General features: G+C 29.0%; 1 protein-coding gene across 3 annotated transcripts in view; it reads right to left on the bottom strand.

Annotated features, from left to right (window-relative positions):
* Positions 1-7: 7 nt before the first annotated feature.
* Positions 8-24,515, bottom strand: part of LOC109608338 (disks large 1 tumor suppressor protein) — a 42,795-nt gene continuing 18,287 nt past the window's right edge. For 2 of the 3 annotated variants that reach the window (XM_049961681.1, XM_020024758.2), the window contains 3 exons: positions 6,795-7,660; positions 2,909-3,149; positions 8-410 (listed from right to left, as the gene is read on the bottom strand). In XM_049961681.1, the coding sequence (XP_049817638.1) occupies positions 265-410; positions 2,909-3,149; positions 6,795-7,660 (1,253 nt within the window). In that variant the 3' untranslated portion in view covers positions 8-264. Of the gene's footprint in view, positions 411-2,908; positions 3,150-6,794; positions 7,661-10,517; positions 10,751-24,515 lie in introns of those variants that run through there. The other variant, XM_020024759.2, reaches the window with a different exon arrangement.

Below are 24,515 nucleotides of genomic sequence, written 5' to 3' on the forward strand. Positions count from 1 at the left end.
AAAAACATTATTACTCTGTATACTATATATTTCTTATCTACACTGATAAATTACTTTTGTAGGTTATTAAAAAATACAATTTTCCTGAAAGTTAAAAATAAATTCTTTAAATAAAACAATATAATGATACATCACAAATATAAATAAAATACATTTTAATCGTATAAAAAATTAAAGTATGCATATATTAAAATATCTATTCTAAAGTAGTCTTTGGAATACAGAAAAGCCTATACTTTCAATAAATATAATTGTCATACATTATTAGACCCTTTCTCTAGGCCTTTTGGTAACTCTACGGCCGATGTGGAGTAAAACAGGCCCTGATTTAATTTGCTTGAATACGCTGATAGCTTCTTGATGTGATGCTCCGTGTAGGGGTTTACTATTTACAGCCAAAATTTCATCACCTGAAAAAATAAATATTTGTATGAAATTGTTGTTGATGATAATGTTGAATAATTCAAAAGGTTGACCAATTATCCTTGAAAAAATTATATTCTTATGCAAGCTGTACAAATATTTTTTTTGTGTCTACTATGTAAGTGGCCAATCTAATTTCAGTGGTCTAAACTATAGTAACATTTTACTTTATAGTCGTTCGTTGCTTAGTATTATTAAAAATATAGAGAAACTAGCCAAGTGGTAGCTAGAAGTTAGAAGTTAGAAAAATATTTCGACATAAAAATTTACAAATTTAAATCACAGTAATTCAGGAAGTTTCAAGTAAAATAGGCTTGTCGTATATTCAGGAAAGGGTCAAGTCTATGCCACTGAAATGAGCCAAAATTGTAAAACAAAAAAGATATTATACAAAATGTTAATACTAAATTAAATAACACACATTTAATATTTAAAAATTCCTTTCAAAATTAATGTTGCTAATTTATGTCCCAAATAAAAAAATATTTCAATTGGAGGTGTGCTATTTTCCTGGACACCACTTTATATACGTTTCCTTATTGGGAATTGTCGCAAAGGTTTAAATAAATTTGATTCAGCCGCCACCATTTAAATTGGAAGTAGTTTTCTCAAGCAATTAACTGAAGTATTATCAAAGTGGTTGCACAGGCTTAAACCGTTTTTACACCTCATTCGTTCATTGAAAAACAAAAACAAATTTGATTAAGCCACACACAAATCGCCACCATTTAAAATGGAATCGTTTACTTAACGAATTAACTGAAGCATTACTAAAGTGGTTGAGTGTGGTTAAAAGTTCTCGCCATTCCAGAGTCGGTCAATTAAAACGGGCAATTCGGAAGGATGTAGATGATTAGAAGTGGGAAAATTAACATATTTTAAATAAAATCAAATAAAAATTCTTAATTATTGAACGTGTTCCCTAATGTTGTCCTCCTTGTATGATTAAAAACTTAATAAGTAAAATAAGTCAACTTATACGGTCAAAAATCGAAATTGATTGATCGTTTATTAGATATCAGAAACGGCTGTTTAAGGCAACATGTTTTATAAACGCCTAAAAATATTTTCCTTAATTAAGAGCGGCATAATGTGAAACTTTAAAAGAGATCTTGACACTGAGGCCGTTCTTGTAGTTCTTCAGTTAATCGATTCAAATTAAAGCGTTAATTATCGCATAATTAAGCTCACTTTTTGACGTCTGAAAAGAAGGTTGATGATAAATTATCGTCTCGTTCACGTAGGATTGTTTAAAACAAATTATAACCCACTGGTTTAAAATAATTATTTAATATAGCCAGCCCACACAAATATGTATAAACACTGTTCTGGTTACAAACGTAAAAATTTCAGTGACATGTGACTGTATAAGGTGGGTTTATTGCTAAAAAATGCGCAGTTTTTTGGATTCGAGCAATAAATAAGCCGGAGCCAAATAGGAAACGAAACGTGATTAATAAAAACTAATGTTTACAACTCACTTTGGGATGTAATTTAAGATGTTTTGTAACACGATCCTCTTATAAGCACCATTTTTTAATTAAAATTCGTGCCGCGACCGTTTCACGACTCCCTAAACCGAAATCAACATGAAAAATGTACATGTAATTACCTGGTCAGATCATTTTTGTGAAACGGAAAAATAAATTAATACAGATCTCATGCCCCACATCCGAAATAATATTCCACGCAATTTTTTTTTTTGTTGTTAAATTTAAAACAATTAACGGTACAATTCAGGCATTAAATTTTTATACAACATATAATTAACCAGGCGTAATTCACTTACAAATGTTCCTTTAATTCGCTTCTGCGTAACAACTTACGCAAGTGCGACGACCTATCTGACTCAGAAGTACACGATTATTATATAATTGGTATTAATACACCCTTTGGTGATTCAAAGTTTAATGTGCTTCGGGGATACGCATTTAATGCTCTGCTCCAAGATATTCACGCACCACACCATTAATAATTGATTATTATTAACATTTTCTGAAAACATAAAACATATATTCTTTGTATACTTATTTAAAAATAGGCTTTTATTTATAACTGTTACAAAAAGTTTCTAAAAAAATTAAAAATTAACAAAATTAGATGTTTAAAAATGTTCATACTCAAAATCTGGGTCTCATTTTGGTCCAAATTCTCCCAAATTTCGAGAAGAAGACGTTCCACTTCCTCTAAGTTAATCGAACGGTTAGGATGGTCCCTTAAAAGTCTCCTAAGAATGTCCCAGATATATTCTATTGGGTTAAGGTCTGGACTGCTAGCTGGCCAGGCCATAGCATTAATTCCAACGTGTGGTCGTGCTTTATCCTGTATTAGTAAATAATTTGGACCTACAAAAGGGGCATATAGCTGGACATGTTCTTCTAGAATGTCCAAAAGTTGAAGAGTTTAATTGAATAGAAATATTTATTTACAAAATTATAGGTGGTGTGTTAATTTCTTGGAGCAGTGTATTTGGAATGGGACTTACCTTCTTTCAAGTTACCACTGTCGGCTGCCTGTCCGTTGGGGAATATTGTCTTGACGTATATCCCCATGCTGCCCTTGGGCGAGTCACGTCCCCCAACAATGCTGAATCCCAGCGCCTTGTAGCCCTGGCCCTTCTGGAAAACCACCTGACGTATTGTAAAAGTGCTGCCTCCACCTCTGGGGAGGGTACAGAACTTGCTCTCCTCCTCCTCCTCGATCTCCTCCAGCTCCTCCACCCAGTCCTACGACACGAGAACATTGTCGGTCAGTTACTTAACCCGTGGACCATTTTTTTTTTGTTTATGGCGACCATATTTGGCGCCATATTGTACAATTTATCTGATTTATACGCAACAATGCGGCGCACTGTACGCAGGGCATATTTAAAGAGGTTTATTTATGAGCTCTAAAGACATGTGCTTACCGCGATACGATCTGGAGTTTTATCCACTTAAAGACAACGTTCTATTAAATGCAGATGTCGGTACGAACCGAAATAATTTTACCTTTGTCCGACGTTACCAGCCAGCCGCATGAGGTTTGTGCGTGTTGCGCAAATGGATTTTAAATAGTTTTGAACGAATATAATTTTTCGTTGCATTGTTTTGCGCAATTGTGATAAGGCATTTATTCAAATTAGCTAGATACAGAACGAGTTTTATTTGAGCGTGCTCTGAGGTTGGGCCCAAAACGTATCGCTGGAATATTTAATGTGAACGTGATGCATTAAGGAAATATATCAATCACACCGTTTCGTTTAGTACAGTGGTGGCCAGCGAAATAGCAGAAAATTTAAAATTATATATTTTGTAAAATATTTCGAAAAAGGATTTAATTCAAAATTTGTCCAGGGACTATATAAAATATATTCCAATATTCTCTATGTTTTTTCGTCACCCACACATATTAGTCTGGTTTGATTGGCCAAAAAAATAGTATATTTAACATATGTATTAAACAAAAATAGTAAAATCAATTTTATTTTAACAATACACATTAAATAAAAGTGTCATGACTAAAATATTTAACAGTCACTAATGTAATTTTAAATGTGAACAGCAACATTGGGCAATTATTTTGCTTAAAATTAAATTTAAATAGAAATTAATTTGATTGAGGCACAAAATGGATAATTTTAAAAAGAATATAGTGAAATAATTTTAAATAAAATGTAAAATATTTTAACTAGAGGTGTGCTATTTTCTTGGCCACCACTGTATATACGTTTCCTGTCCACTACTATATTTCTTAAATGTGAGCTATATCTGTGAGCAGCCATATTGGGCAATTATTTTGCTTAAAATTAAATTTAAATACAAATTATTTAATTTAGGTACAAAATGAGTAATTGTCGAAAGAATATAGTGTAATTATTTTAAATAAAATATAAAATATTTTAACTAGAGGTGTGCTATTTTCCTGACCTGCACTGTATAAACGTTTTCTGTCCACTACTATGTTTTTTAAATATGAACTATATCTCTGAGCAGCCACATTGGGCAATTATTTTGCTTAAAATTAAATTTAAATACAAATTATTTAATTTAGGTACAAAATGAGTAATTGTAGAAAGAAAATAGTGTAAAAATTTTATATAAAATATAAAATATTTTAACCAGAGGTGTGCTATTTTGATGGCCACCACTGTATATACGTTTCCTGTCCACTACTATATTTTTTAAATGTGAGCTATATCTGTGAGCAGCCACATTGTGCAATTATTTTGCTTAAAATTAAATTTAAATACAAATTATTTAATTTAGGTACAAAATGAGTAATTGTCGAAAGAATATAGTGTAATTATTTTAAATAAAATATAAAATATTTTAATTAGAGGTGTGCTATTTTCCTGACCGGCACTGTATAAACGTTTCCTGTCCACTACTATATTTTTTAAATGTGAGCTATATCTGTGAGCAGCCACATTGGGCAATTATTTTGCTTAAAATTAAATTTAAATACAAATTATTTAATTTAGGTACAAAATGAGTAATTGTAGAAAGAATATAGTGTAATTATTTTAAATAAAATATAAAATATTTTAACTAGAGGTGTGCTATTTTCTTAGCCGCCACTGTGCATACGTTTCCTTATTGGGAATTGTCGCAAAGTATTAAACAATTCCGATTAAGCCGTCACCATTTAAAATGGAAATAGTTTTCTCAAGCAATTAACTGAAGTATTATCAAAGTGGTCGGCACAGGCTTAAACCGTTTCTACACCTCATTCGTCCATTGAAAAACAATAACAAATTAGATTAAACTACACACACACACACACACAAATCGCCACCATTTAAAATGGAATCGTTTACTTTAAAGAATTAACTGAAGCATCACCGAAGTGGTTAAGTGTAGTTAAAAGTTCTCGCCGTTCTAGAGTCGATCAATTAAAACGGGCAATTAGGAAGGATGTAGATGGTCAGAAGTGAGAAAATTTCGTTGTAACACCCGACACCAACATCGTTAGCGACCACAAAATTGGTTCGAATATAACGTTCCCTCCAGCCACGCTCTGGTGACTATCATTCAAACATGATTTTACCATTTAACCACTATCAGACAATTACCATACAATAGTAAATTCACCCTGGCATTTCCTACACGGGATGTAAATCCGATGTTTGATGAATAAAAATGTCAGGTTGTTATTTGGTCATTTATGATGCTATTTAAAACAATGTGCCGTATAAAATAAAATAAAATATTATTTATGTTGTATTTAAATTAATCTCGGTTATTTGTGGTCAGCAGACTTCAACAGTCTTAATTACTTAATTATAACTTGGTTATTTCATAAATCGTCACGGTATGAACGTCCAGTTTCATATTAAACTGAATAAAACATTAAAATGGGTCGTTCCACAACCAACAATAATTTTTATACAATCACCTCTTGTGATGGATGAATTTGAGAAGTCTCTGGTATTCCATAAAGTCATTCTCCAGTACACAGAGTAATTCTCAATTAAATGTTAAGAAAGAAACAAAATTGATTGATTTTAAAGCAGCAAAAACTAAAATAATATTCTATCAAAAAATATAACATAACTTTTTTAATAAGTATCTCATCCTCCAGTACATAGATGGCGCAATTATCAATTAAATTTTAAGAAAAAAGCAAATTTGATTATTTTAAAGCAGCAAAAACTAAAATAATATTCTATCAAAATATATAACATTACTTTTTTATCAAATATTTCATCCTCCTATACATAGATGGCGTAATTTTTAATTAAATCTTAAGAAAGAAGCTAATTTGACAATTTTAAAGCAGCAAAAACTAGAAAAATATTCTATCGAAAAATATAACATTATTTTTCTATCAAATATATCATCCTCCAGTACATAGACAACGTAATTTTCAATTAAATTTGAAGAAAGAATCCAATTTGATAATTTTAAAGCAGCAAAAAATAAAATAATGTTCTATCAAAAAATACAACATTATTTTTTATCAAATATCTCTACCTCCTATACACAGATGGCGTAATTATCTATTAAAATTTAAGAGAAAAACCAACTTGATAATTTTAAAGCAGTAAATAGTAAAATAATATTCTATAAAAAAATATATTATCATTTTTATCAAAAATTAAAATATTATATAAAAAAAAAAATAATTTTTGACTGTAGAAGCACTAATTGAAAAATAAAGTTGGTTATCTAAAGATGGAAAATTTTAAGAGAACTGTAATGTTTAATACCGTCGAGCTAACATAGGGGGCGTAATTAATATAAAAACATTTTGTTATCTAAAAAATAAAATCTTCCTTCAGTTTACTTAATTAATTAGACCTCATTATGTCTATAATCCATTGTGTATAAGTTTGAATTATGAAGAAGGGATGTATTATGGAATGGCCCTGAACAAATAAAAAACCTTACCTGTTTGTGCTCGGCGTTCATCCGTTCAGATTCGGAATTGTGGCCAGCTTCCGGTCTTTGTTTCACACCCATAAGTTCATAATGGCTCTTGGAGTTAACCACTTTGTTGTTGTAGTTTCTGGCTATCTGGTCGGTCGAGGCGCTCTTCGACTCCTTGTTCTTGTTCGGCGAGTGCGATCTCGCCCTCTCCAAGTGCTTTCGATTGTTCAGCTTCGTTTTCGGTATCTTGATGTTGGCGTTCTCCAGCTTGACCAAGTTGTTCGTGTTCTTCGATTCGTTGGACTTCTTCAGCACGCTTCCGACCACCGACCACCTCCTTTTGATCGTGTTCTCCTCCTCGTCGTAGTCGGGCGGCGGCTCGTACGGCAGCGAGTCGTAGCCCTCGCTCTGGCAGCTGTCATAGCCGTAATCTTTGGCGATGCTGAAGTTCAACGAGTTGACCGTCCTCTGTCTGGACCGCGGCCTGCGTCTCTCGGACGCGCTCTTCTGTATGTTACAATCGATGATCGGCAACGATGTGGAACCGGAATCGGGCGACGCCGGGGACGGCACATAGAAGGTCGGCTGTTTCTCGTGCGTCGGACTGTTGAAGAACTCCTGCACGCTTAGGGCGCGACGTTTCCTCAGGCCGACGTGGATGCGGCTCAATTTGGCCCTGAGCACGTCCTGCACGCTGTTCTTCTTAGCACCTGGCAGTCTTAGTGATGACGTGGCGTGGGGTGTGCTGACTAGAATGTGGGGACTAGATCCATCTAACAGGGAGTCGCGCGAAGGCTCCGGACTGTTGTTGTGGGAACTGACGCCTCGCAACGAGGCGCAACAGTTACGCAGCCTTCGCCATTTCTGGGAGATGCTCCCGTTTATGTCTGAAACAAATTTGTTCACCTCTTCAATACTCCGTCACAAATATGTATAACATATAAATGAATCTCACATTAAAATATAAGGGTGGCTCCTCAACAAATTTCACCCCCATAAGACAACGTACCATTTAATTTAATTAAAGGAACTACTAGTACAAAATTAAAATGTTCTCTCTCTTTGATGATTACCACTTAAGTTACATGAATGGCAATACATGAACCCAGTTTACTAAAGTAAAAACAATAATAATAACATCAAAGCAAAAAAAGGTATATAATTGCACGTCTCGTTTGGCAAAAGAAAAAAACAACCTTTGAAGGTCTGAAAAATAAAACGACTTTTGCGGTAATAAGTCTATCGTTGGATTTTTGCTTTGACCGCTTTTATTTCCATTATTTTCTTTCAATTTAAACTAACGAACAGTTCGTTGTATTTGCTTTGCAGTTTATAAAAACAGTTCTGTTAATCACAGAACGTTTTTAAAGTTCAGCAATGGACGTTTATAGGTTTAAAAAAGGCACAAGGTTGGTTAATTTTTATTTGTAATAGCACTGGTTGTATTTATTTGTAATTCGTAATTTAATAAAAAAGTTGAATTTATAAATTAATTTTCTTATACGTTTTCCATTTGAATACTATAGATGAAGGTTAAAAATAACCTTTAGTAAGCGATAATTAGTTGTAATTAACTTATGTTTTTCCCACAATTTTATTTACATTTTCTATCACAGAAACATGTTTAATTATATATTTTACGTTCAGTTAGAAATATTTTGTAGGTTTGAAATTTAGTTCATCAGTATTTTTTGTGATACTTAAGGATTAGTATTAAATTAATATTATTATTCCAATTATTTTACATATTTACTGACTATGTATTCAAATATGTTTTTTCCACAATTTTATTTAAATTTTTTAAAAAGAAACAAATTTATGTGTATTTTGTAGTTTTAAAATTAAGTTCATCAGTATTTTATGTAATACTTAAAAATTAGTTTAAATTAATATTGATATTTTAAATTAAAATTATATGGCTTTTATTCAAATTAAAATATTTTAGACAATTAAATATTTCTTAAATATATTTACACAATTTTTAATAAATTTTCTATCACAGAAACAAACGAATACATATTTTAAAAAGTCAGTTAAAAATAATTTATAGGTTTAAAATTAAATTCATCAGTAATACTTAAGGTTTCAATTAATGTTACCAATTTAAATTAAAATTCTCTGACTTTTATTCAAGTTAAAATATTTTAGAAAGGTTCAGTTAAAAATATTTTGTTGGTTTAAAATTATGTCCAACAGTATCTTATATGATACATAAGGATTAGTTTAAATTAATGGTACTACTTTAAATTAAAAATCTATGACTTTTATTCAAATTTTAATATTTTAGAAAAATTCATTTAAAAATAATTTGTACATTTAAAATGAAGTTCATCAGTATCTTATATGATACTTAAGGATTAGTTTAAATTAATGGTACCATTTTAAATAATAATTCTGTGACTTTTATTCAAATTAAAATATTTTAGAAAAGTTCAGTTAAAAATATTTTGTAGGTTTAACATTAAGTTCATCAGTATCTTATATGATACTTAAGGATTAGTTTAAATTAATATATTTTAGAAATATTCAGTTAAAAATATTTTGTAGGTTTAAAATTGAGTTCATCAGTACCTTATGTGATATTTAAGGAATAGTTTAAATTAATATTACCACTTTTAAATTCTGTAACTTTTAGAAAAGTTTAGTTAAAAATATTTTGTAGGTTTAACATTAAGTTCATCAGTATCTTATATGATACTTAAGGATTAGTTTAAATTAATGATACTACTTTAAATTAAAATTCTTAGTTTATTAAATAAACTATTTTAGAAAAGTATGTATTCAGATATATTTTCTCCACAATTTTGTACAAATTTTCTAACACGAAAATATATTTCTTTACATATTTTAAAAGTTCAGCTAAAAATATCCTGTAAGTTTAAAATTAGTATTCATTTTTTTGTGATACTTAAATTAATATTACTACTTTAAATTTAAACTCTGACTTTTAGCCAAATTAAAATTGTGGACAGTTATATATTTCTTTAAGCATATTTATTAACCCATTATATTTTGTCGAAAAAATATAAAAACATGTTTGTGTAACAGAAAACGTAAATAAAAAAATTCAGTTAGGAATATTATGCAAGTTTAAAACTAGTTCATTATTACTTTATATTTTATTAAGTATATAATTTCATAAGAACTGTACTATTTTAAATTAAAACCTCAAAAATTTCTTAATCATTGTTACATTTCCTACACTTTTTTAACACAAACGAACCCATTTGAGTGACGAACGAGAAAAAAACTAACCTTTAGTTAGCGTTAATTAGCTGTAATTATCCTCAGATCTAAAACACAACGTATTATCGCACACACCGCAAGACAGCAAATATAATTAAGCCTTTATCAGTTTAAGAAACGAATAAATCAAAAAATATAATCACGTACAGCAATTCCAGTGTGAGTGCGGTTGGAGACCGCAAAAGGTGACTAACAAATAATGTGCGCTTACATTTTATTGTTTACCTACATGTTTATTATGCATTCCTGGCATACACCATATTTGGAACAAATGTTTGAAATAAAGATACGTCCAGTTTATGTCCGCCAGGCACCACTTCGGATGTCTTTATTATCGCCTTGCGAAACACCAGAAAGTACCAGAGACGATAAACACCTTCGCATCCACATAAATGATGAACGACAAATATTTTTGGATTCAAAAATTTTCATCCGATAGTGTGTGAGGGCGCAAAGATTAAAGTTTAATTCAAAAAAACTTATATACGAAACACTCACCGAGATCTGGGAAGTCATGAAACAACGCCTTTGAACACATTAAAAGCAGCAAGAACACTACATTTACGGACTCATTTGTCGAAATACGCAGGAAAGACTAAAGTGCTGTACGGTAGTTGGTCGCAAACAGTAAATCAGAACCGTATTCTACATTTTCATCTAATCACCTTGTTTATGCGGTACGACCATTCCACCGGAAAAATTATAGACACGAGGGAATACCTGATAAGTTTGTTGTTTTTTTTTTTTTCGACTAGTAGAACGACACACAGGAAGGAGTCTCGATCGATTGGGTTTTGGCAGTTCGAGAGTCACTTAATGGACGCGACTACAATAATAACGCGACTCGTTTTTTTTTAGTTTCTTAGTGACTCACTAATTGCACACTATGAATATTTAAATGGACGAATTAATGCGGTTTAAAAACCATTATTTTATCTTGAAATAATTAATTTGAAACGAATAAAAACGTAATGCGATTAATCGCTGTCTTTAATTAATTTCGAGTTTGTGATGAGGCTTTAAACGTCAAGGACTCAGTACGGAGATAGTTTTGGATTGATATTAATTTATATTTTTGCCCTCGGAGACGGTGAACAAAGCGTTATACTGAAGACACCATCATCTGTTGCTGATTTATATCAAAGTGTCGAAAGTGGCACGATTATGGGAACAAATTGTGCTTTTGTAAGGAACAATTTATGGCTGAAAATGCACAAAAAAGCAAGTCGAATCTATTTTTAACATTGGAAAGGCCGAAAAGCCCACAGTGAAGTATTTTTCTTATCGCCTTTTTCTTAAAATTGCTGGCTTCAGCTAAGATAAATGTTTCGTCAGTGGATTTTTTTATATAATATGGTATAATAGTATGATTTTTACTTTCTTTATTGCTTTTCCAACTGTTTTCAGTGTGAAATCACCCTTTATAGGGTTTAAAACTAAAAATATTATGTTTCAATGCCTATTAAATATATTGATAAATATTCAGGTAGTGTAAATTGTGATAATATCTATTAAATTTAGTTTTATAAAGGTATTGATTTATATTTTGTTGCCAAAACCAGAACAATCAAGAAACTGCGCACTCAATGATGTGTTGCTGATTTATAACAAAGTGTCAAGTATGGCACTATTATTGAAACAAATCATGCTTTTGTGGTAACATTTTATAGCTAAAATTATAGAAAAATGCACCTCGAATATATTTTTAATATTGGAAATGTCGTAAAGCTGTCAGTTAAACTCTAAAGTATTTTCTAATCGGTTTTATGTTAAAACTGTTAAATTCAACTAAGATAAATGTTTCGTCAGTGGATTTTTTTATGTAATATGGTATGATAGTATGATTTTTACTTTCTTTATTGCTTTTCCAACAGTTTGTAATATGAAATCGCCCTTTATCGGGTTTAATAGATAATATCTATTAAATTTAGTTTTACAAAGGTATTGATTTATATTTTGTTGCCAAAACCAAAACAAAGCTGAAAACTGAGCACTCAATGATTTGTTGCTGATTAATAACAAAATGTCAAGTGTGGCACCATCATTGAAACAAATCATGCTTTTGTGGTAACATTTTATAACTAAAATTATAGAAAAATGCACCTCGAATTTATTTTTAATATTGGAAAGGTCGTAAAGTCGACGGTTATACATACACCTATTAAAAATATTGGTAAATGTTCCAGCTAGTGTAAATTGAGATAATATCTATTAAATTTAGTTTTAGAAAGATATTGATTTATATTATTGCTGCCAAAGTTACAACAAAGCTAGAAATTGCCAACTCCATGTTTTGTTGGTGATTTATGGCAAATTGTCAAGTGTGACACGATTATTGAAATAAATTGTGCTTTTCTATGAACAATTTATGGCTAAAAATATAGAAAAATGCAATTAGAATTTATTTTTAACATTGCAAAGGTCGTGAAGTCAATAGTGAAAGGCTAAAATATTTTTCTTATTTGTTTTCTTCTTAATACTGTTGAATTCAGCAAAGTTTATCAGTGATTAAGATTTTTACTTTCTTTATTACTGTTTACAATTAAAAATCACCTCTTGTTGTGTTTAAAATTAAAACTATCGTATTATAATACATTAAAAATATTGGTAAATGTTACAGCCATTGTAAATTGAGATAAATATCTATTAAAGTTAGTTTGCTGCCAAAATTAGAACAAAGTTATAAACTCCATGATTAGTTGCTGATTTATAAGTAAGTGTCGAGTATGGCACGATTATTGAAATTAATTGTGCTTTTCTATAAACAATATATGACTAAAAATGTAGAAAAATGCAATTAGATTCTATTTTTAACATTATAAAGGTCGTAAAGCCGACAGTGAAAGGCTAAAGTATGCATCTTATCGGTTTTATCTTAAAACTGTTGGATTCAGCTAAGATAAATGTTTTGTCAGCGGATTTTTTTATATAACACGAAAAGAATATGATTTATATTTTCTTTTTAGTTTTTCCAACTGTTCACAATATAAAATCACCGCTTGTCGGGTTTAAAATTGAAAATATCGTATTTCAACACAATTTAAAAATATTGATAAATGTTACAAGTGAGATAATATCAAATAAAATTTAGTTTTATAAACATATTTATTCATATATTTGCTGTCAAAACTAGAACAAAGTTAACATAGAACCTGAGTACTCCATGATTTATTGCTGATGTATGGCAAAGTGTCGAGAATGGCACGATTATTGAAATAAATTATGCTTTTGTAGGATCAAATTTAATCTCAAAATTGCTGAATTTAGCTAAGATAATAACGGAAATAATATGATATTGATTTTCTTTATTGCTTTTGAAGCAATTCACAACTTGAAATCATCATTTACCAAGTTTAAAATTTAAAATATCGTGTTTCAATGTTTATTAAAATATTAATATGCCTCACAGTTAATATAAACTAAGATAATACAAAGATATTGTTTTATATTAAAACAAAAACAGAACCAAGCTAGTAACTTAAGACTCCATCATCTGTAACTGATTTATGGCAATATGTCATTGATGACATGATTAGGGGAATAAATTATGCTCTTATAGAAACAATTCGTGGTTAATTTGTCAGAAAATTAGACTCGAATATGTTATATTTTTAACATTGAAAAGTGGGGAAACAAACAATAATATATTAACGTATTTTTCTCATTAATTTTCCCCTTAAAAATGCCTAATCCAACAATTTCAACAGTGGATGTTTTATATAATACGAAAATAGTTTGATTTTTACTTTCTTTATTGCTTTGGTAACAATTCATAATATGAAGTCACTTCTTATCATGTTTCCAATTAGAAATATCATGTTTCAACACACAGATAATGCTCACAATTAGTCTAAACTAATATAATATGCAACAAGATTAGTTTGATAAAGATATTAATTTATACTTTGGCCTCCAAGAACAGAACAACGTGACAAACTGAAGACACAATCATCATATGTTACCAATTTATAACAAGGTGTCAATAATGGCACGATTATGGGAACAAATCGTGTTTTTTATACCAAAGAGTGTCTATTTTTAACACAGTAAAAGTTGAAAACATATTTTTATCTTATTGTTTTTCTATAATACGGTAACAATTGATTTTCTTTATTGTTTCTTAAATAATACACAATACGTAAACATCTCTAGTCATATTTACAATTAGAAACGCCATGCTTCATCGCCTATTGAAAATATTGATAAATCTTACAATTAGTGTAAACTGAGATAATAACCAAATGACAAAATCTATAATTAAATTGTTTACAATGTTCGAAACTGTCTAATTTTAGAATAGTAATTTCACACAAAATTAAATGATAACTAAAAGAGTTAAAACTGCACAATATTTAATATATTGCAATTGTGACTGGGAAAGGTGTTACAACAGATATTCCTCCCTTTATAAACATTAACATTTCATTCATATTTTTATTAAAACTATTTATAATGCGATAAACCACGTATATCAACCACACAGTCAACGAATTTATTTACACGTTGTCATTTTCAAAAAAAATTATTCAAACTTCAACGAACTTTACAAGGATGCATTGAGAACACCTTTGATCAACAACGGCACGATTTGCACAATGATCTGGCTTATCGGGGGAATAATTGTAAAATTGATTTGTGATAAATATAGACGAAACCTTTTTACAGAAATTTATACACTGTTACACGTCATTTAATAACAAGATTTGCCTGTTACATTCAACGAAGGCCTCGTTCCAATTATTATCAGATCCCTAGAAACAGAAAAATGGGAGTTTACTCCAGTTTATTTACAGTTGACGTTCTAAATATGGGCGACGGTCGCGAACGCGATTTCAACCATTAAAAGGTAAAAAACGAAGATAAGACACAGACGCACACATGTCAAATTATGAATATTAAAACACGTGTGTGCGTTTGTGTGTGTGTGCGTTTGTTTTTTACAAACAATTGCCACCGGACGGAAGTAGGCACATCCTATGGGTTCTGCATTTTTATTACTATAGCGTAAAAAGTTGTAACCGATTGTGTTGTACTACAATGTTTTGGTTCCGATTTAGGAAATATGTAATTGATATTGTTATCACAAATGAGCGTACGTTGAACTTGATTCAATTGTAAATAATGACGTAAAAAGTAGTAATGCATCTTTGCAATGTTGTGTAAATATGAACTAGAAATAGAAATAGAAAAAGAAAGAATGCATTTTTGAAACAATTTCCCAAAAATGGTACCTTCCACAACATCTAAGTCGAAGACAACTGAAGATTGCAATGACGAAAATGATCTAAAAAGATCTTTTGTAACTGGAAACTCATAATTATTTGTTTAACAGATCTTAATTGAAGAATGGGCAAGATTTAAATAAAGATAATATCTTATTCTAATAATATTTTTGTCTGCAACATTTTATTATCAATATTAATTAAGATATAAGTTTAAGAATAAGAAGAAAGCTTCTCAAGAGAAACATTAGAAGTTTAAAAACCACCAAAGTAAAATACAAATTTTGTCAAAAGTCAATATTAACAACAAAAAAATGAAGATTTCGTCTTTAAAAAAATATATTTTAAGTTTAAAAAAATAACAAATAAGATTTCCCAAAATGGTACCTTCCAAAACTTTTAAATAATCGAAAGACAACTGAATACTGCAATGAAGAAAATGATCTAAAAGGACCTCTTGTAACAGGAAACTAATAATTATTTGCTTAATTGATCTTAATTGAAAAATGGGCAAGATTTAAATAAAGGTATGATCTTATTTTAATAACATTTGTGACTACAACATTTAATTATCAAATCTTGATTAAGCTGTAAATCTTGAGAACAAATACCATTTATAAAATAAATATTAAATCTTCAAATTGTTATTCAAAAACTAAAATTTAAGAGTAAGAAGTTTCTCAAGAGAAACATTAGAAGTTCAAAAGGCACCAAAGTAAAATACAAATTTTGTCAAAAGCCAATATTAATAACAAAAAAATAAAGATTTCGTCTTCAAAAAAATATATTTTAAATTAAAAAAGTAACAAATAATATTTCCCAAAAATGGTACCTTCCAAAACATTTAAATAATTGAAGACAACTGAAGATTGCAATGAAAAAAATGAGATAAAAAGAACTCTTGCAACTGTAAACTTATAATTATTTGTTTAACAGATCTTAATTGAAGAATGGGCAAGACTTAAATAAATATAGGATCTTATTCTAATAATATTTTTGTCTGCAACATTTAATTAACAATCTTGATTAAGCTATAAGTTTTGAGAACAAATACCATTTATAAAATAAATATTAAATCTTCAAATTGTTATTCAAAAACTAAAATTTAAGAGTAAGAAGAAAGCTTCTCAAGAGAAACTTTTGAAGTTCAAAATGCACCAAAATAAAATACAAATTTTGTCTAAAGATAATGTTAACAACAAAAAAATGAAGATTTCAGTAAAGAATTATTTAAAAAGATATGCATTTAGAAAAACATAACAGGAAAAGAAAAAATACATCTTGGACATGTTGGAAACCTAACGAAAAAAAAGAAGTGCTTCCAAAAAAATATATTTTAAGTAAAAAAAGTGCCAGATAAAATTTTCTAAAAATGGTACCTTCCAAAACATCTAAATAATCGAAGATAACTGAAGATTGCAATGAAGAAAATGATCTATAAAGACCTTTTGTAACTGGAAACTCATAATTATTTATTTAACAGATTTGAATTAAAGGATGGTCAAGATTTAAATAAAGGTAGGATCTTTCTAATAGATTCTAATAACGTTTGTGACCGTAACATTTTATTATCAACATATAAGTTTTGAAGAACAAATAACCGTTAAAAAAAATGAATAATAAATCCTCAAATAGTTGTTCAAAAATTTAAATTTAATAGAAAGAGGCAAGATTCTCCACAAATCCTCCAGGAACTGAAAAAGTACCGATGTACTACACATGGCGGCCACAGGCTTTCGAAAACCAGGAAAATATCCGGAACCATAATTGCGTGTTTAACAGATTTAAATAAAGGTTGGATCTCTGATGACATTTGTATCTGTAACATTTGAATTGGGTTAATATTGTAAAAGATCATCGTGATAGTGCATTGTTTTATTGTTGGATTTAAATTCGATTTAACCTGATTTATGTGTCTCATCGCGGCATTGTTATTATTTTAATTAAACAACAAACACTCGTACAAAAGACAATAGGAAACGACGACTTTCAGTTATTTTCGCGTGTGTTTTTTTAACTAGTTCTCTCATTAAATATGAAAACGATAGAGAATATCTGAAAATGAAATTTTTTATACGAAAGTTATTATCATTAACAATAGTTATTTAATTCCTTGAGAACTGTTTTAATAAGCTCGAGTTTAAAAAACATGAAACTAACCTAACGCCTTGTCTTAGTTAATGCAGTGTACGACGACAGTGAGTCACCTATTAATATTATTACTTATTGTTAGTCACATACTTTTGAAGAATTGATATGCCGTATATATAATTAATATATGCAGGCATATTTGAATTACATAACAAAAAACAGTTATGTAATTCCCGATCATCTAAATGTCTTAGTACTATGCCTAAACAATACACATTACTGAGTACCATTAAACGATTATGAGCAATATTTTATCGCCAATTTTGAATAATGATTTCACAGAATGAATAATAAATACAAACAGTTTTGAGAACAGTTTATTGCTTCCTTTATTTACCAATCAGTTTGATATGTTCAACAGATCCCGATCTGGGAATTAGTTGCTGGGAACTGCTTCAAAATACGTGCCAAATGCACCCAATTGAACATTCAATCGTACTATTTACAGGAAAGTCACGTTTACATCACAATTTTTAATTGCATCCACTTATGCAGGCTTAAGGGAATAAATTAAGTTACATTAATGCTATTTATATAAAGGTTACGTTTTTTTTTTTAAACAACGAGTGCCGAGACATAATAAATTGTGTACAAACGCACAAGGAAACCAATAAAAGTGAACTGTTTATTATTATTTATTTTCATTTGAAAGGGAATTAATCTATTGGAGGGATTCGTTTAAGAACTATTGAAGGGAAATATTGAACAGGAAGCTAATCCAAACAAATCATCCTGAAAGGCTGGAAGTTAATCAAGTGAAAATCCTTTTAATGTCAACTTTAGACATCGTTGTTTGTAAAGAAGGTTAATACAACAAAGAACATGACACACAGAATCAAACCAAATAACTTACAATTCCATAAATTACAAAACACTTTGACAGATATTTTAAAAGTATTGAAGAGAAAGCTAATCCAGACAAATCTTCATGGAAGTAAATATTCTTTTAATATCAACTTTGGGAGTTATTGTTTGAACATATTACAAAAAAAAAGATGATTCAAAAATATTTTAACAACATGACAGCCAAAATCAAATCAAATAACTTTAAAGAAGTTAATTATTCTAAAAGCAAATACGTCAGAAATGAAGAGAACTTTGTCGAAAGATATTAAGTGGAACAAAGCTCAATATTGAATAGTATTTCAAAAGTAAAAAGCATTTTTCACTTGTATATTAAGATGGTTGAACACTTCTTCCAAGATAATAAAGATACCAGTAAGAAGATGGCTATAAGAATATTTTATTAACACCATCAGTGAAGCTAATTAAAGAAAATATATGAAAGAAATCTAATTCAAAAACATTTTAATTGTATATTCAATGGAATAAAATGACTATAATTCCATAAATTACAAAAAGAAACACTTTGGATTACCATTTAGACAAATATATCAAAAGTATTGAACAGGAAGCTAATCCAGAAAATCCATGAAAGTAAATATTCTTTTAATATCAACTTTAAGGGTTATTCTTTGAAAATATTATAAAAAAGAAAGCTAATTCAAAAACATTTTAACAACATGACACCTAAAATCAAACCAAATAACTTAAAAAAAACCTAATTATTCTAAAAGTAAATACGTTAGAAATAAAGACAATTTTACCGAAACAAATTAGGTGAAGCAAAGCTCAATATTTAATAGTATTTTAAAAGTAAAAAGCAATTTTCACTTGGATATTAAAATGGATGAACTCTTCTTTAAAGATAATAAAGATACCAGTTAGAAGATGGCTATAAAAATATTTTATTAACATCATCAGTGAAGCTAATTAAAGAAAATATATGAAAGAAATCTAATTCAGAAACATTTTAATTGTATATTCAATGAAACAAAATGACTATAAGTCTATAAATAACAAAAAAAAACACTTTAGCTCATCATTTAGACAGATATTTCAAAAGTATTGAACAGGAAGCCAATCCAGACAAATCTTCATTAAAGTAAATATTCTTTTAAGATCAACTTTGGAGTTTATTGTTTAAAAATTATAAAAAATTATAAAAAATAAAGATAATTCAAAAACATTTTAACAACATGACACTTAAAATCAAACCAAATAACTTTAAAGAAGCTAATTATTCTAAAAGCAAATACATTACAAATGAAGACAATTTTATCGAAAGAAATGAGGTGGAATAAAGCTCATTATTTAATAATATCTCAAAAGTAAAAAGCAATTCTAACTTAGAGGTTAAAATGGACCAACTTTTTTTAGAAGATAATAAAGACAATAGTAGGAAAATGGCTATAAAAATATTTTATTAACATCGTTTAGACAAATATTTCAAAAGTTCTGAATGGAATAAGAGGAATCAACATCCCTTTGTGCTTTCAAAAATATTATTAGGAAGCTCAACATCATTAATAAAATCAAATAACTTTTCAGAAACCTTTGAAACATCTTCATTAATTACTTAATTAATTCAAAAGCAATGTGAGGGCCCAAAGAGAACACTTCTACTACTAATTTATGATTTGAAACTTAGAACAAACATTGTTTGAACAAGCTAGAACATAGTTTATAAAAATAAATACACAAGAGTATTGACCATTTTGAAATTGTATAACCACAACGGTGTTAAGGTTAAAGTAATAAATTTATCGCATTTCTAGTCCCTTGTAGAGCAATTATTTAACAATACAGCAACGGAGTTGACCTAAAGACTAACAATTTCAATTTAGCTGACACTTAAACATTGAATTATTGCATTGTCCCGTATAATCTAATTTTAAATCCACGCGCTGAACCAATCATGGACAATTCTAATAATATCAGAAGATATATGACAGTTGAACAATATTTAATGGTGCGTGAGGCTTAAAATTTAAAATTATCAACACTTAACACATAGCCATTGTATCAAGTAGTGAACTCAGGTGACCCTGTGCAATGTGAAAAGCTTACTCAACAAACAGACCATTGGTGAATAATAATGACTATTTCGGTAGTGCATACCAGAGCGCAAAATTAAGTGGTGTAAAAATAACCACAACCCTTAGAATATTGAGGCCACCCATGCGTATTTCTCTAAACAGTACTAATGAGTCGCATATGGCGTTTACACTTCCTTTAAGTGCCCAATAAAATTAAAAATAAATTTATTCCATCAACACCATTTTACCCAATACGTCGTTTATTGCCCATCCACACTTTTTACGGGTACGTTTTCCTGTTAATATCAGATGATGGGTGTTCGATGCCGTCGTAAAGAAACGCGGATATTGGATCCTCCTGAATTGAACATCTAATGCTCCCAATAAATTCGAATCAATATTTTCTGCGACGTAGGTGGCCTTTTGTGCCGTGGTGAAATTCAATCGGGATCGCTTTTGTGGCGCAAAAAAGAGTTGGCCCAATTAAGGAAATAAGTCCTTGGAAATCGATATGAAAAATTGTGTCAATCCCATCTTTCAGATTAAACGTCTGTCGGAATTAGCTTAAGCGATTCAGGGACTTAATTGCGGTGCCGGGGTAACCGTTCAAAGAAACAACGAAATTAAGCATATCAATGGTCTGTCACGGTGTGTATTGTGTCGAGAGTAATTTGGTTGTTTCGAACGACTAAGCTTTAAACACGGTTATTATGTTATTTTATGATGCCACAGACTGGGGGAAATTTGAATAAGATGCTGGAAATAGCACGTCTATTGAATGCAGGTCAACAAGATTCGAAATGTTTTTGCATGGTACCAAAATCTAAATATTTTACATAAATGGAACCATCATCCATTTAACTGTTGTTTTTCGTTCATCGTTTTTGGCAAACCGGAATCGACAAATCTAATCAGAAGTGGATCACAAGTTACATTACCCTAGAATTTTGATGGTGCTTCCAATTAGTATTATCAATTAATTATCAGTTAAATATTCACGTTATTTTTGCTTTATTTGCGTAAACTGGAATGGTCATTTTTAAATAAATATTTTTAAAATTTAATCACCACAAGGTATTTAAAGTTTACACAATAATTTTGACGTTCAATATTTATCATCAGCAATTGAACCTTGTCGTTTATTTTTATAAATGCCTTCAATTATTACAGTCTTCGTTTATTTTTTTACACATCCAATAAGATCTGACAACTTCCTATCTATTATTCTTAGTTCCTTTTTAAATTTAAATGGACATTTTTAATTAAAAGTTGATACAATTAAAAGAATTTACTGTTTCTTAGTTTTACTAAGCACTTTTGACTATGTTTTCGATTATTATCATCTTCGTTTATTTTTATATATATCCAATAAGATTTGACAATTTCCTTTCTCTTATTTTTGGTTCATTTTTTTAAATTTAAATCGTCATTTCTAATTAAAAGTTCATTACAATTAAAAGTATTTACAGTTTCTCAGTTTTATTTAGAACTTTTGACTATGTCTTCAATTATTATCATCTTCGTTTACTTTTATATACCTCCAATAAGATCTGACAACTTCCTTTCTATTATTTTTAGTTCATTTTTTAAATTTAAATCGTCATTTTTAATTAAAAGGTGATTACAATTAAAATAATTTACAGTTTCTCAGTTTTACTAAGCACTTTTAACTATGCTTTCTATTATTATCATCTTCATTTATTTTTTATATACATCCAATAAGATGTGACAACGTCCTTTCTCTTATTCTTCGTTCATTTTTCTAAATTTAAATCGTCATTTCTAATTAAAAGTTGATTACAATTAAAAGTATTTACAGTGTCTCAGTTTTATTTAGAACTTCTGACTATGCCTTCAATTATTATCATCTTCGTTTACTTTTATATACCTCCAATAAGATCTGACAACTTCCTTTCTATTATTTTTAGTTCATTTTTTAAATTTAAATCGTCATTTTTAATTAAAAGATGATTACAATTAAAATAATTTACAGTTTCTCAGTTTTACTAAGTACTTTTAACTATGCTTTCTATTATTATCATCTTCATTTATGTTTTATATACATCCAATAAGATGTGACAACTTCCTTTCTCTTATTCTTCGTTCATTTTTTTAAATTTAAATAGTCATTTCTAATTAAAAGTTGATTACAATTAAAAGTATTTACAGTTTCTCAGTTTTACTAAGTACTTTTAACTATGCTTTCTATTATTATTATCTTCATTTATATTTTATATACCTCCAATAAGATCTGACAACTTCCTTTCTATTATTGTTCATTCATTTTTTAAATTTAAATCGTCATTTTTAATTAAAAGTTGATTACAATTAAAAGAATTTACAGTTTCTCTGTTTTACTAAACACTTTTCACTTCGATTATTATCATCTTCGTTTATTTTTATATACAGCTAATAAGATCTGACAACTTCCTTTCTTTTATTATTCGTTCATTTTTTAAAATTTAAATCGTCATTTTTAATTAATAGTTGATTACAATTAAAAAAAATTAGAGATTCTCAGTTTTACGTAGTACTTTTGACTATGCCTTCAATATTATCATCCACGTTTATTTTTATAATCATCCAATAAGATCTGACAACTGTTGTTATTCGTTCATTTTATTAAATTTCGTAATTTTTAATTACAAATAAAAGAATTTACTGTGTCTCATTTTGAGTGTACTTTCAATTATTGTCTCTTACATTTAAACGACATTACAGTTATTTACTTTTATTTAGCAGTTCTGTTTGTGTCTTCAATTGTTATCATCATCTTTTTATACATAATCAATCAGGTCTGACATCTTTCCTTTTATTACTTTTCATTCGTCTTCCTAAATGGAAAATGTCATTGACAAATCAAATTTCCACATATTGGAATCGCCATCTTGAATACCAGACAATTTAATTTCCTTTTTTGCAACTATTTGTTACAGTCCCATAAATAAATTCTCGTAACCATTTGACGCGGAAACTATTTTAAAGTGTCTTCTTTGGTCGCACAAAAAGTTCAATTACTTTGAAAGCCAATTAACCCAAATCAGGGTGTGTAGTCTTTTGTTAAGTTCATTGATACATGAAACGACAATTGTTATAGACGGATGATCTTGTAAATTATTTTCCTGGTAGGGCTATTGACACAATTTACTTTTCACCGCCGTGGAAAACCATTACAGCTATTTAAATACAATTAAAATTAACACATACGTTATTATTAATCGAAAATCTATACGGTGGCGAAATAATGAGATACGCGATTGTAATTTCTCACAGGAAATTGTAAGTCCTTGATGTTTCCACTCATTTAATAAAAAGCAATGTTATTTTGTTTATTCTTCCTACGATTCTATTGAGTGTTTCACTTGAGAGATGGTTGCATACACCCACCCACTCATTCCCATGGATAACTCACCGTATACAATTAAAGCCGCCCTGTATAATATAATAATTAACCGAACACTTTGTTATATTTTCGTGTTTTTTGCAGCAAATCCGTGTTAGGCATGTTACGTATTTGTTTATATCCGGCTGCACAAATTAGTTTCGTATAAATGTAGGCGTACAATTTAATAAATCGATAAAATCAATTGCATTGCATTATGCTAAGTAAATTATGGCCGACAATAAGTTTTCTGATTGGACTACATTATTTTAATAGCAAATGCCATTCGCAATTAATATATTTAAATTGATATATTGTTCCTGCCGTTCTGAGAACGGCAGTACAATGTACGATAATTAAACGTTTTTTTGCGAAAAGTCATAGTACCGTAATTTATGTAATTAGATTGCCACCTGTATTTTCTCATGGAATGAAAAATTATTATACTTTAATGAAGCATTTGTACAATATAATTCTAATTGATGTTTAAATGAAGTGTGTGAAAATTTAATATATATACAAAAGACTTATTTATTAATAAGTAACAAAAGTAAAAAAATAGTAAAAAATTTGAAAATGACAAATATTAAAAGTTGGAGATATTTTGGAAAATTATTGTGGTAAATCTGAAGGAAAATAATAATAAATTTATAATAAAAAATAAACATATTACTATTATTACTTACATTTTATTATTTTAATTATTAATCGTTTTTGTAATTTTAACAATTAAAACAAAATAAAAATATCTACAAAAATTCAGAAAAATTTAGAGAAAAAAAGAAAATTGAAAATGGAGATATTTAAAGAAAATATTAATGGAAATCTGGAAAAAAAAATCATAAATATATTTTCTATTTTT

This window comes from Aethina tumida, chromosome 1 (assembly GCF_024364675.1).
Source record: "Aethina tumida isolate Nest 87 chromosome 1, icAetTumi1.1, whole genome shotgun sequence".
In the NCBI taxonomy this organism is placed as follows: domain Eukaryota; kingdom Metazoa; phylum Arthropoda; class Insecta; order Coleoptera; family Nitidulidae; genus Aethina; species Aethina tumida.